The 15873-nt window shown below is 39.5% G+C and overlaps 2 protein-coding genes across 6 annotated transcripts in view; one reads left to right on the forward strand and one right to left on the reverse strand.

Annotated features, from left to right (window-relative positions):
- jmjd1cb (jumonji domain containing 1Cb) overlaps positions 1–3811 on the reverse strand; it is a 132012-nt gene extending 128201 nt beyond the window's left edge. For both annotated transcript variants that reach the window (XM_044336859.1, XM_044336858.1), the window contains exon 1: positions 3415–3811. In XM_044336859.1, coding sequence (XP_044192794.1) covers positions 3415–3570 — 156 coding nt within the window. In that variant the 5' untranslated portion in view covers positions 3571–3811. The remainder of the gene's footprint in view (positions 1–3414) is intronic.
- Positions 3812–8941: 5130 nt separating this feature from the next.
- reep3b (receptor accessory protein 3b) overlaps positions 8942–15873 on the forward strand; it is a 42564-nt gene continuing 35632 nt past the window's right edge. For 2 of the 4 annotated variants that reach the window (XR_006399559.1, XM_044338484.1), the window contains exon 1: positions 8944–9082. Coding sequence is in view for 3 of the 4 variants with exons in the window: in XM_044338484.1 (XP_044194419.1) it covers positions 8991–9082 (92 nt within the window). In the remaining variant the exon portion in view is untranslated. Of the gene's footprint in view, positions 9364–15873 lie in introns of all 4 variants that reach the window. The other 2 variants (XM_044338485.1, XM_044338486.1) reach the window with 2 other exon arrangements.

A 15873-nucleotide genomic window follows, 5' to 3' on the forward strand; every position in this document is an offset into this window, starting at 1 on the left:
ACGACTGCTATAAATATTACATTTTAAAACATTTTCCTCAGACATAAAGTAGACAAACCTGGACTGACTTTAAACCTGTTCATAAATGATTCATTCAATATCTTTAATAAGCATAATTAATTGTTTCATCATATCAGAGACATGATATATGAACTAAATGGTAACAAGCTCCTTGCGTAATGTGTACTAAGTATGAAGCTGTGCATGTATTGGATTATTATTTATTGGATATCTAAAAAGAATAAATAACAGTATATACAAACAGTTAGCCAACAGGCTACAGTTATTACTGCTATTATATATCATGTATAGACTTAGCTCTAAAGCAATTATACAATGTGTATCAGTACTTATTATTTGCTTGATTCAGTCCATAATGACAGTAAACGAGTCAAACTGGTCTCCTCTACTGCTCAACCAGTTCAAAGTCTATTACTGGGCCATTCTAACCACAAGTGCACCATTAAAGATCTCAAATGATCTGACATAATAATAATAATGAACATTTTCCTCAACTGGTAAGGGAACACACATTTCTACAAATGCCTCTGGTACAGTTATCATAGCTTTACTTAAAGCTGTAAGGAAAGGTCATCATACCTATATTATTTTGTCACTGGAGTTATTATACTTGATAACTCCAGCAGTGTTAAAAGTCTGATGTTTTCTGTGGTGTTCATTATCACAACAGCATATCGTCATATATAAGAGTGAACTGTAATGCACAAAGGATGGTGAGATCCCATCACATGCAGTGTTTATGACGAGTGTGTAGAATCAATGTTATATTTGAAATGATAAAATATAAGACAGCATTTTGAAGCTAATTCCAAAATACAGAAGCTAATGCTGTAAGGACTTAACATTTTAATATTAAAGCCTAAATCATATTGGACTAGTGCTGCAACTAATGATCACTTTTATTATCCGCTCATTTGCTCAATTAATCAATTCATCATTTGGGCCATAAAATGTCAGAAACCACAACCCATAGTGACATCTTCAAGTTGCTTGTTTTTTCCTAACAATAGTCCAGACACCAAAGACATTCAGTTTACTGTCACAAGCAGGAAATCCTCACATGAGAAGCTGAAACCATGAAATATTTGGCAGTTTTTTTTTTGAAAAATGATTTATTAAAAATAGTTGCTGATTTATTTACTTACTGCTGACAACAAATGGATTAACTGACGTGCCTTGAATTCTTTCAGTGTATAATCAACACCTCTTATAAAGCTACCAAGCAGTGTAATAGATAAACCTTACTGATGCAGCCTGACTGATCTGAGACATTTGGTGCTTGGTAGGTGGTCATTTCACATGGATCTTTTATGAACATACTTACTCACTGTCTAAAATTGCATTATTTCCCTACTAAGATATGAATGAATAAGACACGGTGAGTCGTTGCTACTCCAGTAGAGTCCAGTGCTGCTGGCCTATGTGACCACAGACACTTGACAAAGGCCTGACAGCTTGGCTTGACACACTTCTTCTAATCTAATCTCCAATCCTTCTCCACTGTATTCACTCAGCTAGTTAAGCCCCCTGCTAATGAGACTTTGTCCCATTGTATGGAATTAAACCAGAACACTACTCACTGCCTAAATCACATCACACACAAGAACCAATTCTACAAGGGAATTAGGAAGCTGGGAACATGTTTGTTGTGCGATACAAACGACTACATGCAATGTGCTGCGTAGATGAAGGGACCATGCAATTACACATGTGAGCAGTGCAGAGGCATTTAGCTATGACACTGTAATCGATTCATGGAATTATGCCACCTCACTATTCCTGTCAAAATCAGATAGGACTTCATGCAAACGTATAACAGAAAGACACAATTATCTACTGTCTACATCACGTAAAAAAGCACCACAAACAGTCTATTGCATGTGAGAAGGAGCGGTGACATGTATGCTGGCCTAAATGTATGCTTTAAAATACACGTATAAAACACAAGAAGTGAGCTACCTCCAATCATGCTCAAATAAAAAAAAAATCACACACAAAGAATAACCCTACCAGAGAGCTATGACTATTAAACTATCATATTTGCTGGAAGATGTAATGTCAGGTGATTTACCGTCCTCAAGAAATAGCACATATGTACATAGAAAACACTAAATATTCCAGTAGGTACTGTGGTAGGGTTTGGCCAGTTATCTGCATAGGCAGATAGAAGGATTCTGTGAACAAAAGAAAACGGGGAACAGGCACACTGTACAGTGAGACAGTACTGTGTATTAGCCAGCCAAGGGCTTGTCAGGGCAAATATTTCATTGTTTGCTGGTTTTGGCATGTTAACCCAATATGAAAATACCTCTTTTTAAGAGGGAACAAAATCAGACCTAAATATTGCCAAGATTTTCATCCATCACTGCCTGCCTACTGACTGTATTAAGAATGTAATAATTACAGATCAAGCTGGAAATATGTCTGCTCCTGAAAGCTCCAAAAGTGGCAACACAGCGTTGTCTTGAAATTGCAGACAATATTTTAGATGAAGACAAACTGCCCATTGTTCAGCCTGCAGCAAGCCAGTTTTATGTTTTTACAAGTCCTAGCATTCCTGCGTCCCTGTCCAAGTCGGAGGGGTTGTTGTCCGCCAGGAAAACACAGGCAGACGGAGCTTTATGTTGGACCAACCCTCTCAAATAACGTGGATTGTGACCAATAACCACGAGGTAATAGATTAGTTAATGGATTAGTTCAACGTAAAGGCTGTAACGCGGGGTAAATCTAGAAAGCTAACCTTACCTCCGTCAGCTGATTTGCAGTACAGCAGATTAAAGCATTTAGCTGCTCGGGACTCAAATTGTTACACATGCTTTACAAATGCAGCTGCTCTACGAACACAACGCGGTAACTTATCAGTTGTAATTCCAGGTGTTTCTCCTTATTTAACTGATTATTTTTAAATGAACGCTTTACATTAACCGCTGTGGTTAAGACAGTGTGCCAACACGGACCTCACTGTGGTTCAACAATTCTTAGCGCTACATTTAAAAAACATGGGAGGCTTGCTTAGCCGCAGAAAACAGCTTTATGGGTGAGATAAATTGGATGATTTTGGTGTAAATAAGTGCTGTCTGGACCAACGCTTGCCGTTTGCTTTCCATAACCCCCTGCTGGTAGTCTGCCTCCCATTAACTTGCTTGCTTAAGTGGTCAAATAACTAGTCACACTCATACACTTAATACTGACAAATATTTTGGTGAAACAATGATGAATACAAGTGGTATACTCACTGGTCCAAAGACCCGTAATAACTAAGAAAGCCACATAATAATTTCCGCCTGGCAAGTTTACAACATTGCCTCGCTGGCTAGCCACCAACCACAGAGTTTCCCATTTGCTTTGCATGTAACAGACCAAAGAGGAGGACAAAGTCAGCGTTTTCCTTACCGTCAGGTCCGTGTTGTCGCTGTCACGATGGTTGACTGCGCGTATGACACCGGACCTCCACGGCCAACGACCGATGTCGCCGATTTCAGGCGGCTCGTCCCCGCTGACACAGAGGAACCGCTTCCCGACCAGCTCCGGCCGAGCCTCGACTGCCATGGCCCTTTGCTGGTCAAACCCCCCCTCGAAAAACTTCCCAACAACGACGCCCTTACAGACCTGTCATTTACGACATTAAACCAGCTCTAAAGGAATCCAACAGTAGAAAGAAAATAAAAAAGGAAAAGTTATATGTTGCTAAAAGCTGAAAAACCGACCCGGGGGATTTAAATGTGTAGCAGTCTCCACCCGCTCGAGCGTCAGTCTCTTTTCTCTCCGCTTGAAAAAAACGGTGGAACACTGAACCGCAGCACAACCGCCATCCATACTTGTGTTTCTCCGCTGGATCCCAAGGCATTCACAGACCACAGCACTGTTGTGTCCCTCCGCTCAACTGAACCCATCGGTACTATTTTCGCTAAACTACTTAAAAACTGCTTGTGCTTATAGAAATGCCACGACTACTTTTAACAGCAACTATACACAGCTACTTCTACTATTACCACTGTAATAGTACCACTATCATTACTGTTCGTTCTAGTGCCACTGTTCCTATAATTAACAACAGCAGCTGTGATATAGGCGAGAAAAAACAGAGAATAGTGTTGATATTTGTCGCCATTGTAATAAAGATACAATTCTGTACTCGTACCAGTACTATGACTTTGCAGTTTTGTTTGTGATTTCCACTGACTAAGTCAGCCTATGCTTATAATTTACATGCAGAAAAAAGAATGCAGGAAACATAGAGTATATCCACAATTCCAGAAAGCAAACTGCTTTTCAAAATTTCGTGGATGGTAAAATAAAATAAAAGGAATTTAAGAATTTGTTTAATTCTGTCATTGACTATACCTGTGCCTGCGATGGCCAGTTTAACCAATTTTATATATTTTAGGATTCATTTTGTCAATATTATTTCATGTAGTGCTGCTTTAATGTCCTATCCCTTATATTTCAATTACAGCTTTGTATATTTTACTGATTATTGCAGCGTGTGATACAGTATCTCTGCTTTTATGTACTGTGTACACAGTTCGCCCATACAAAAGAGAATTAACAACTCTCATTGGACCACCTTGTGTAAATAAAGTTTGAATGAATGACTAACTTACATGTAAAGCTGGTGGCTGGTGGAATGGTGTTTGAAGGTCCACACCAGTGCTTTTGCATTTTGTAACCTGTTTGCTGTTATAGTTGTTTACCACACAACTGTAACATTTTGCATTTTGCATATCATACTGGAATGAATGGAGACCAATGTCTGCCTTGAATGGTAGAAAAATACATCTGAAAATTTAAATGGTCAGCATAATTATAATTTTGTAATTATCAAGCCCATCAGAGCACATTTAACTATAATTTCATTCATATAATTTGCCATTTATTTATGTATTTTCACCTCCTAATTCTACTCTATTATATGTGAACATTTTATTCAGAATTTTAAATGCAACTGACATCTTTGGTTTCTTTCTTTCAGAGCGGATATACTATTTGCATTGTCTTCCACTGAAGCCTCCTGAGCTGTGAAGGAGCAAGACAGAGAGAGAATCAGTGAAGGAGAGAATAAGGCAGAGGAACTGAAGGAGAACAAGAGAGGGAAGGTTTGTATATGTGTGTGTGTGTGTGTGTGCGGATGCATGTGGCTCTGTGGAGGATTGCATGCTTGTGAGTATTTGCCTGTGTGTGTGTGTGTGTGTGTGTGTGTGCGCGCAGAGTGGAGGGATCTTAAGGACAGTATAGAGGTTTGTGTGTGAAGTGTGTGAGATGCATGTACAAGGCAATCAGCCTGGAGCAACCTGCGGGGTGGGATACAAGAGAGGAAGAGAGGGAGAGAGATGGAATAATGATGGAGAGGAAGAGGAGCAGGGGAGGATGACGAGTGAAACAATATAAAATAAGCGGAAATATGCTGTAGAAACACGGTCGCACTGAGAACACAGGAGACAAAAGGGGAAAGAGGCAAGAAAAAGAGGAAGAAGAGAAAGAAAAAAGTAGAGCAGAGGTGTGCCGTAGTGGTGGATTAAGAAAATGAAACTGAACTATGAAATTGAACTATGAAGAAGTGAAACTAACATATTTCTAGTTTTATTTACATATTTTGTCATGTTTATAGAACAGGTGTAGAAATGTAAAAAAAAAACAAACAGATATTGTGGTTTTAGTTTGACCAATAACCACTGGGCAGCTGGACAGTTTTGTGCTGAACTAAGCCAGTAGTTGGCCCTGCTTCAAGTCTTTGTGTTGAACTAAGCTAAACACACCTCAGGCCTTGAAACCATGAAACTGATAACACCATTCCCATCTGACTCACTGGTAAAATGGCAAAAAATGTATGTCACAAAATGTTGACATGTTCCTTTAATTAGCAGAGGAAGAACCTGTTCTCGCCTCATAAACATCAATGAGGGAAGATGTGTGTTGTTAAAAGGAAAAGTTTGACATTTTGTGAAATAAATAAATAAAGAGTGATATGAGAAGATTTCACTCTCATGTTTGTGTTTAGAACAGAGCTGGAGTCAGGACGTGGTTAGCCTAGCTTAGCATAAAGACTTATTCAATTATACACCTAACAACACTTCATACACTTAATAATTAACATGATGTATCTCATTTGTTTAATCTGTACACAGATATGAACAAACAACAATTTGTGGTTTTAGTGAACTTTACGTTCTGGGTATGCTCAAGGCATACCTCTATAAAAGCTACGTCCTTCTAAAGGTGTGTTCAGACTGAATGCAAAGCGAAGCGAAATAAGAAACAATGTGAACATGCAAGTGAGTGCAAAAAGACAAATTCATCCTGGGTGATACATTCACTGTTAATTTGAAGTCTGACCTAGGGACACAATGAAAGGCTGAAATCAATTTTAATTGTCATTGTCTCATAATTTATAAACAAAATCAGTTTTTACCACAAAAAAAATGAATTGACACACATGTAACGGAATACATGTGTGAAAATGTTGGGTCAAATATGTACTTATGGAGGGTTTTGAAGCTCCTGTGTATCTTACTCATGAGTAGATTTAATGTTTGCTTAAAATATTTCGGACCCACCCTTTACGTAATTGCATAGTAAACAGATTGGACAAAAGGTCAAACAGACTTTCTTGCCTGATTTGAACTGGCGTTTCCTCCAGTCATAAAGTCCCTAATCTGAATGATAACATGATATGTTATTGGGGTCATCAAGTAGAAACCATTTCATCATGTGACCACATTTAGGTCACATGATGACAATTGAGCCAGTTCATTCGCTGATGAAGACCATGGAATGTGATTGAAAGCTCTCAAAAAGCAAGCAAGTGGTAAGTAAGTAAGCAAGTAATGTTGAGTTGAGATTATTTTGTCTCATGTACTAATCTCAAGGTCAAGAATGAACGTCAAGCATAAGGATTTCAAATTGAGGTAAATCCACCCATCCAAATTTATTGACTATTTCTTGGAGTATGTTTGGTGTCATGTGTTATTATATGAATGTGACTGAATGCTGATACAGTGATGGCTGAATGCTCTTTAGCAATAACAATGACATACCTAATATAGGTTTTAACCAATGGCTGATTGTCAGTATAACTCTGGTCAATCATTTTATACAGACATTACACAGTTAGCAGTGAGCAGCTGAATGCTCAGTGTGGAGGTGTTTTCTGTTCAGCTGTGATCCTCTGATGCTGTCCCAGACAGGCTGTGTGACCAGAGAGGCTCCACTGGGAATCTCCCTCACACTGCTGCACACTGCAGCAGCCGCCTTCATGAATAACAAGTAGCTATGAATCCACCACCCACCCCCCATACACACACACTCACACATATATACACAAAGCACGCACATATCTACGTATGGTCACAAACATGCACATCTGTAAATATGTAAAGGCACAGGATCATAGCTACACACATACAAGCTCACACATGTTTATGTGCTCAGATATTATTATCTACACACACACACACATACACACACAAAGAGACAGGCATGCTGAAGCTCACAGATGGGGTTTGTGTCTGCCAAGTGCCATGTATGGAAAACTGTAATGAATATGATTACGACTTAAAGACTGGTATGGTTTACATAATGAGCAAGACAAAGGCAGTGTATAGCGTTTCAGGTATCCTGTCGGCTGTCTTTTCCAAAGCCACTTACCTTAAATGCAAACAAGAGAAAAAAATATACAGTAATTCCCTCCTCAACCAAATCTTCTCTTGTAATATTCTGCTATTGCTACTATTTCTCTAAGGGAATATGAAAAATACTTGTTATAAAATTTTACAAATTTTGGCCTTAAAATCCTGTATTTCACAAAGAATATCATACAGCAATATAGATACGTCAACAATACAGTGAGTATGCTAAACAAATATGATTGGTTTTAGATTTGATGTTCCAGTGGGCCGATTTACGAAACTCGCGTAAGAATTGTACTCTAACTTCAATTTTAAACTAACCCTGACCTTAAGTCTAACCCTTACTACACTTGCGGGAGTTTGTCCCTCTGGCTCATGCAATCATGCATTTAACTTAGCAGACACCTAGCAAAGTCTCTGGTGCGCATGCTCTGCCTATGGAGCACGCGCATTATGCATTCATCTGGCCAGTGCGGTAATGTCACCACAGACACCAGATTTTAAAACTCTATATACTGTGAAATACAGAGATTTACCTGGCGGTGATAAGCTTAATCAGCATTGTGTGGACTTGTTTGGCAAGGGCTTGACTGTAACGGACGTTCATCATCTTCTAAAAATCCTACACTATTGAAAACGACTCATTTATGTGTACATTCTACATCTGTATTATGTTCTCTCATTCCACTTGGTGATTATATAGCCTAACACAATTTAATAACAAGAACAGAATGTTTTTCTGCATAGCAACAATAAACATCGACCTTTTATTTGGTACATTAGGCTTAATGATGTAATAGTTTTACACATGCCAACAGCTCAATAATGACTGACCCTGATTTACAGTAGGCCTGATTTCTCAACGCGATATTTTCTCAACAAGGGTAGTGGGAGGAGCGATTGTATTAACACCCTGTGCACCCTTTACAGGCAGTCGCACTTCTTTGGTCCATCCTACAGGGGTTTGTTGTTATTCCTTTTATGTAATATGGAATAGAAACATAGACTAAAAAATGTCACTATTTTTGTAACATTGTGCTCAACGCACATGTTCGATGCTATCAAACATGTTTTTTTATTTCCCTGCTGTGAAACTGTTGCCCCAACAACAGCGCTTAGAAAATCCACCGCAGCTCTCATCGCTTATCTCGCCCGTTGGTCAGAATACGCCACGCATTGAAAAAAGACCAATCACAGCGCAGGTCGCTGAGTTTGAAATTCCACCGCTTCTATTAAACGCAAAAGTCACGTGGGCGAACCTCTCTAGCCAATGATAACTTGTGTTTGTTGTAAACAGACCGAAGTGGCCAATGGTATGCTCAGGAGGTTGCTCTTTTCCTGTTGATGTCAGTGGCTAGCCGAGAACCGTTTTGGTGCCAGGAGCTGAGGAGCAAAGCAGAGACGGAAGGAGGAAACCTGGAGGGAATCAGAGACTGGTACAAAACAACTGGAATCACATTGGATAGACATTGTTGCCGCTTAGCTATGGCTACAAATACAGAAGTGTGAGAGCGGACGTATTACAGACATGTTGGATGGCTGAGGTTAAACGAGATAGCTAGCTAGCAGGTCCGGGACTCACTCATCGAAGTTTGGCTGAAGAAGTTTCCAGCGACACAGCTAGCCACTAAAGATAATACCGGGCCTCTCCCTCTACACCGACCGACACTACAAACACAGGAAACATGGTGTCCTGGATGATTTCGAGAAGCGTCGTGTAAGTAGAAACATTACTGACAGTACTAAAAGCGAAGAAAATGGTGCTTTTATCTTGTGGAGGAAACCAGGGCAGCTGATGCGAATGAGCTTTGTTAGCATACTTGGCTAACGTTAACTTGTTACCGTCCTTTGCTAAGTTAGGACCTTAGTCCTTTATTTTTTTAGATTACTGCGGACGCGGTGTAAACTGTGACGTGGTTAAGGTTAATAAATAGACCATACGCTATAAACACACACACACACACACACACACACACACATTGTTACTGCTTTGATATAAATAGTTTTGTAGCCCCAAAGTAGCTAGCTCTGTGGTTTGTGATTTGCTGTTGAGTCGAGAGCTAATGCTATCATCTGTTTCTGAATCTTGGCCATGCACGCTGCTGGTGAGTCAGCCGCAATCATATGTAACTTATTGAGTATCGATGAGGTGGAGCCTTTCAAGCCTCTACATGTTCATCTGTGAAGGAGTGTCAGGTACAGCTGTCAAATGGAAGATATTATTAACTAGCCCTGCCCATTTTAACTTGTACACCAGAACATTGTTAGCACACAGAGGGAAAACGATTTTAAACGAGTGGCTTTACACTCACTTTGTTTGGTTACTGGTTACCTAGGCCGTCAGCGTTATGACACTGAAATCTCTTGTGAATAAAGCAGAAGTGAGGTTTTGATTTAATACAGTGGGTGGACAAGAGCCTGATTTAAAATGTTGCTTTGCAGAGAAAATTCCAATTTTCTCCCTAGCAGCATGTCTTTCTTGCATTTTCTTTCGTTAACTCTCCTTTTTCTTTGTGTGTATCCATTCAAGAACAGTAGTTACATAACTTGGTGTAATGGAGGATAGGAATGTGGTGAAGCGGACAGAATGGAGTGGTAGAAAAGATGGAGAGCCTCTCCTTTTTTGTAGTCTTCAAACACAGACACCCTTGTTAATGTGGGACAATGAGTACATTATTTCATTCCAGACAGCTGTCACAGGTTAATACCTGGTTCACTACTGTTCAATCAAGACCTGAGTCTATGCTTATATTGTAAATATTGCTTCATATTGCATTATACAATTAAATGTCAGCATGTGCTTTGGAAATTTGGGTTTGTGATCTACTAAAGTGTGAAGAATTTTAATCCAATCAAGCCCAAGCATTTGCTTTTTGAATTAGGTAATTGAAGAGTCTGGTATTTGCAGTAAAATCTGTGGTATGCAAAACCAAGAAACTGGGAAACACACATTGTATGCTTTAGAGGAGATAAACGAGGAGTTCTTCATACATTAAAATCTGAACCTTGGTGAATAAATTGAACTTGTATGAGACTGAAGTGTGAGCTGCCTGAACCTGTTGTAAGAGGGAACCTGTTGTAAGAGGGAAGGAGCTGTGAAACAACTCTCACACCAAGCTGAATATCATTTTGATTTCTGAAAAGAAAGGAATATTACAGAAAGTGAATGGATTGGCTGGGGGTAAATCATACTTATTTGGGTGTTCCATAAGGCTGTAAATCTTTATTTGACATTCAGACAACTGTTCAAATGTAGGAAATCTCTAATCTTTTTGAATTCAGGCTGTGTAACAGGCTGTATCTTTAAACAGGGGGCATTTGTACTGTCTGGTCTGTTGAAGTATCAGGATAACAGCCAATTTGTTTTCTCTCTATTAACCAAAATAGAGGAAACTTAAGAGTCATAATGAACAGAAACTTGGGAGGCCAAACCCTCTGAGAAGCAACATGTGAAGGCATTTAGGACTCTATACACTATAGATGGGAGAAACTGTGGATAAAGATAAGCCTGTTTACTGCATTTCCCAAATGCAGCTGGAATTTTGCCGCCTTTGTACTGCAGCACAGCGTGATTGAGGTTTCACAGTGACTGTGAGTGTAAAAAGCTGACAGTCAGCTTTAACTGACAGTGTTGACATCTATCAGATGAACAGGTATTGTAGCCCTCTTTACACATAGCTGCTCAGTTTAAGCGGATTAACATCTGCAAAGTAAATACTGATGTTGAGATAATCCCGTGATAAACATGGCAATATTCATTTTGTCCTTATCACTTACCCTACTCCAACCTGAGTGAAATGAATACAAAAATCTAAAGCTATCTGAAGTGCAGTGCAGCATGGAGACTACTATAATTTTAGCTAAATACATATCTGCACTAGAATAGATCCTGGTCTATGGAGCTCAGGTCTAGAGTATTTCTGGTGGTTGCCCTGTACTCTTATCAACAGTACATTTTCATTAGTGTCTTCTTAGACAGTAGGTTACAGTGTATGGGACAAATTGTAATAGAGAACTGAAACTTAAATTATTTCATGAATTGTTTTAATGTGGTTACTTCCTAAAGAAGAAAAGCAAGCAGAAGCCTCACAGGCCTCTTGTCTCTCTGGTGCTTCAGTGGCCTTTATCGCCTCTGCTCATCTTCCTTGCCAACATCCATTTATATAGCAGAGTCATGTAACAGTTATATAAAGTCAGTCGGACTGAGGGCTGAGCTGATTTTCATCTCAGCGCTCCCTGACCAACTAATTTTAGGCAGTAGCTGTAGCAGTCTGCAAGGAGAAGTGCCAACATATTTGTGTGCATCTCTATCCATCTCTCTCTCTCTCTCTCTCTCTCTGTCTGGCTGGCTGTCTGGTTGGCACTCTCCCTTTGCTGCTGATGAAGAGAATTGAGTGGTTTGCTTTAGAGTTGAACAGCCATGACAAACACTGATATTCTACCAGAGAATGTAGACCTCTGGTGATAATTATCTCATGGTACAGCAGTGTTCTTAAAAAAACAAAAAAAGGTAGCTCTATCCTTACTAACACGCCTGAAACGCATATCACATGACTATTCACATACACTGTGCGTGTCAGTGTAAATATTGATACATTTATTTGAATTCTTTTTTAAAAAGCAGGAAAGTCAGTAAATCAGTCTGCATTGATCTATAAATTAATGTGGGCTTCAGTTCATTAAATCCCTGCAGCACCTGAAGGCAGCAGGACTGATATGTTGATAAATCCGCAGCCTCTGAGAAGTGTCGCGCCTGAGTGCAGCACCGCTACGCACGGACGCTCACTGTGTTTACCTTTATTAAATCACATGAAAACATCACCGGGCAGCTACAGAATAACCACACACACACCTCTACACACTTAACTATGTGAACATGTAGGCCTATGTGATGACATTAAGGTGGTTATCATAGTATCTAACTGATGAAAAACACTCATCCATTCGTCTTTGGGTTTAGATTTGTGGTGATGTGTGTTCACGTCGTGACACTCTGAACCTTCCAGACGTTTCCTGAAGAAAAGCTTTCTGTTTGTTGAGCTGTCGTTATCACGTTTAACTGTGATCGGCTCACCTGTTTCAGAGCGACGAGAGCAGTGATGTGACTGGCTGAGAGAGTATTTAATAATCATCACACCTGCTGATCTGTATTCACCTTCACTCGGCCCTCGTGCACCTTTGTGTCGCTGCACATACATGAACCAAAGTATAGCAGGTGCACGTGGAGACGCCCACACAGTCTGTGCTCCTGTCTGCTTGGCATTCATTAATCACATTTCAACTGAGGGTTCAAAGTATTAAACTGAGGGTGCAATGCATGCTTCTGTACTCTAGTAGAAGAGGACCTGTCTGCATCTAATCTCAAATGCAATCCTGGAGTTTTCAAACCAAAACAGGGTCGGCAGGTTTTTCAGAAGTGTCAGATTCAGGAGTTTGAAAATGGCAGAGTAGTGTTAACACTAGGCGTAGTAAATGTATTAGTGTGAACAGGCCTTAGATTTATGGACTCTTTAAACAACAGTGGCTGTTGAAAATGAATTGGTAACTATTTTCATAATTGATTAATTATTTCAAGCAAAAACGCCAAATGTTCTTTAGTTCCAGCGTTCCATCATTGGAGAAAAAAACTGGCAGATGAATTGATATTGAAAACAATCATTAGATGCAGCTCTAGTTGCATCGGCTGCCTGTAGAATAAACCTGACAGGATGAGCAGGATGTATCGGTGTGTCTTCAGTCTCTGTTAGGGATCGTGGTGTATGGTTGCTGTTATTTATATTCATCACTGTTGAAAAATATGTAGGGATGAGGTTTGACAGAATTTTTATCAAATTCAAATTCAGTTTTGAATCTGAATCCTCTGAATCTCTTTTCAAATCTTACTAGGTTTACTTTTCCACTGTAGCAAGTAACTGAAGGTTAAAATAACTACAACTCAAAGATGTCTGATCATCTCTTGTTGGCTGAGAAGCAGAAATACAACAGTTTTTAGTGGAGCCTAGTTAATGTTCACAACCTGACAATGAGCCGAGCAGTAGGTAAATGAATGAACAGATGTAGTCTTCACCAGCTACTGACTCCAAACACTGAAGCTCCTGATTCACAACTATGAAGCTGATCACATTCAAATGTTGATCTGATACCAATCAAAGTTTAACTGAGAGATTCTTAAAGTGATGTGAGGAGATCAGCTGATCACTTCTCTAGAGAAGAGTCTCCACTCACAGTGGTACAGTGGTGTTACAGAGTGACGTGTCCTCTCACTAACAAACCTTTGTCTGAATACAGATAGCTGCTGCAGAGACACATTCACCAGAGAACACACTAACTTTTCATTTTAGTCTTCCACAATTAACGTTAATTAGCTACAGCTGATCTCATCTGCTGCCTCTTTCTCATTTTAACCAGAGACAATGATGGAGAGAAGCTGCTGGAAGCTGCTACATGTATGTTTTCTACTGAGAGAGAGAAAAGATTTGAGTAGAGATCCAAAATGGAACCTGGCTAATGGATCCCATCTCTATGAATATGCTAATATGTGATGGCAGTTTTGGGGTTGTTTGCTTGTGTCGCCAAGTCACTATCAATCAAATCTAATCAAACCACACCAACACAGACCTCCAAACTTAAACTTTGCTTGTTGCTTACCTAGTTGTGAATAGTTAATATTATGGATTTGAATCCATGTTTACAGGGCAGATACATCTGATTTTTTGAGCCATGACAGCCTAAAAAGTGCATAGAAACACAAAAATGTGGAATCAAAGCTTTTGGCAAAGAAAAGCTGATGTTCTGTTTTGACAGAGGATAAAAATGTAAGTTGTAAAGATACAGCAATTCCACTTTATTACAACTTGAGTCTATTTCTGTAGTTTTGGCCTTCATTGGTATCAGTAACAATAACACTGTGCAGACAAAGTTATTTGCAGAGATGTTTGAACGCAGCAACATCACTAAAAAGAGTTAAATGTGAATGTGTGCATGATGTGTTCAGTCCCTGTTTTTGAATGTGGGAAGATTCAGAGAGCTGTGAGAGCAGTCTAAATGATATGTCATTTATTTCCCTATGAAGAAATACTCTGGGGATGCACAGACCTGGACTTTAACCGGTCTCATTTGCTGTAGCAGCAGTTCTCTCAACAATCCTCCCTCTGTGTTTTTAGGGGAAAAGTCATGTAATCAAATTCTTATTCCTGAAGCTCAAACCAGATGGTGGGAGCTCAAATCTTGGAGATCTCTGGTGTGTTTTCTTCTCTTTTTTTTTTTTTTTCTTTTCCCTTCCTCCCTCTGTGTGTCTCAGTGTGTCTCCTGTTTTTTTTTTTATTGCTCTTGTTCTCTCTCTCTCTCTCTCTTTCTCTTTGCTCTCTCTCTTGTCATCCTGTCCTCCCCCCCTCCCTCCATTTGGTTGTTGGTGGTGTACGATGTCAGGAAACCAGGGAAATTGACCTGGAGCCCAGAGTCAAGGCCCGTCTAAAAAGCAACGGGGCTATTTTCTCAGCTGCATGTGGAGAGCGAGGGGGAGAAGGTGTTGAAATGTGAAGAGATGGTAGTTTGGGTATGAAGAAGGGGCCCTGCATTTCACTAAATTGTTTCAAGAACTTTTCAGTGCACGTCCAACTTTTCTTTCTTTTTTTTTTTTTTTTCTGTGAGCAAGTTTTATGAAGAAAGTGTGTCTGCTGGTCCTTTAGTAAGTCTGAACATTTAAGAAGGACGAGATGAAGTTGATGAGAATAGATACAGTAATGGGAAGGTTTGGGGTTTGGAAATTGATCCTTTTTTGTTGAATAAATTATACGCTGCTATTTATAACAAAGTGCTCTAGCCAGATGTAAAGCTGGTTGATTGATGGGAGTGAGTCCTGTCATAGATACACACAGTGGAGGTATTGTTTAGTTCAGCAGCAGATTATCACATGTCTATACCACCACAACACTACATGCTTTATTTATATACCTCACAGTAACTGTTTACATTCCTTCATTTACTTTATGTTAGGAGCGAGAAGGACCAGCTCCATATAGAACTGAATATGGGACTATTTTGTCTGTAAGTGGTGAGTGGAAGGTTTGCTATAATGATAATGAAGCCTCTTTCAACATGCTTCATGTTGGATTCAGTCTCAATGATCTCAAACTTGTAGGAGAAAACACAAGAGGTCAGTCACTGTTGTGGTGATATCTGCTGCAGATAGATAGTAGTATCAATCCAGCTTTACTGTGCATCACAA

Source organism: Thunnus albacares, chromosome 20 (genome assembly GCF_914725855.1).
Source record: "Thunnus albacares chromosome 20, fThuAlb1.1, whole genome shotgun sequence".
NCBI lineage: Eukaryota > Metazoa > Chordata > Actinopteri > Scombriformes > Scombridae > Thunnus > Thunnus albacares.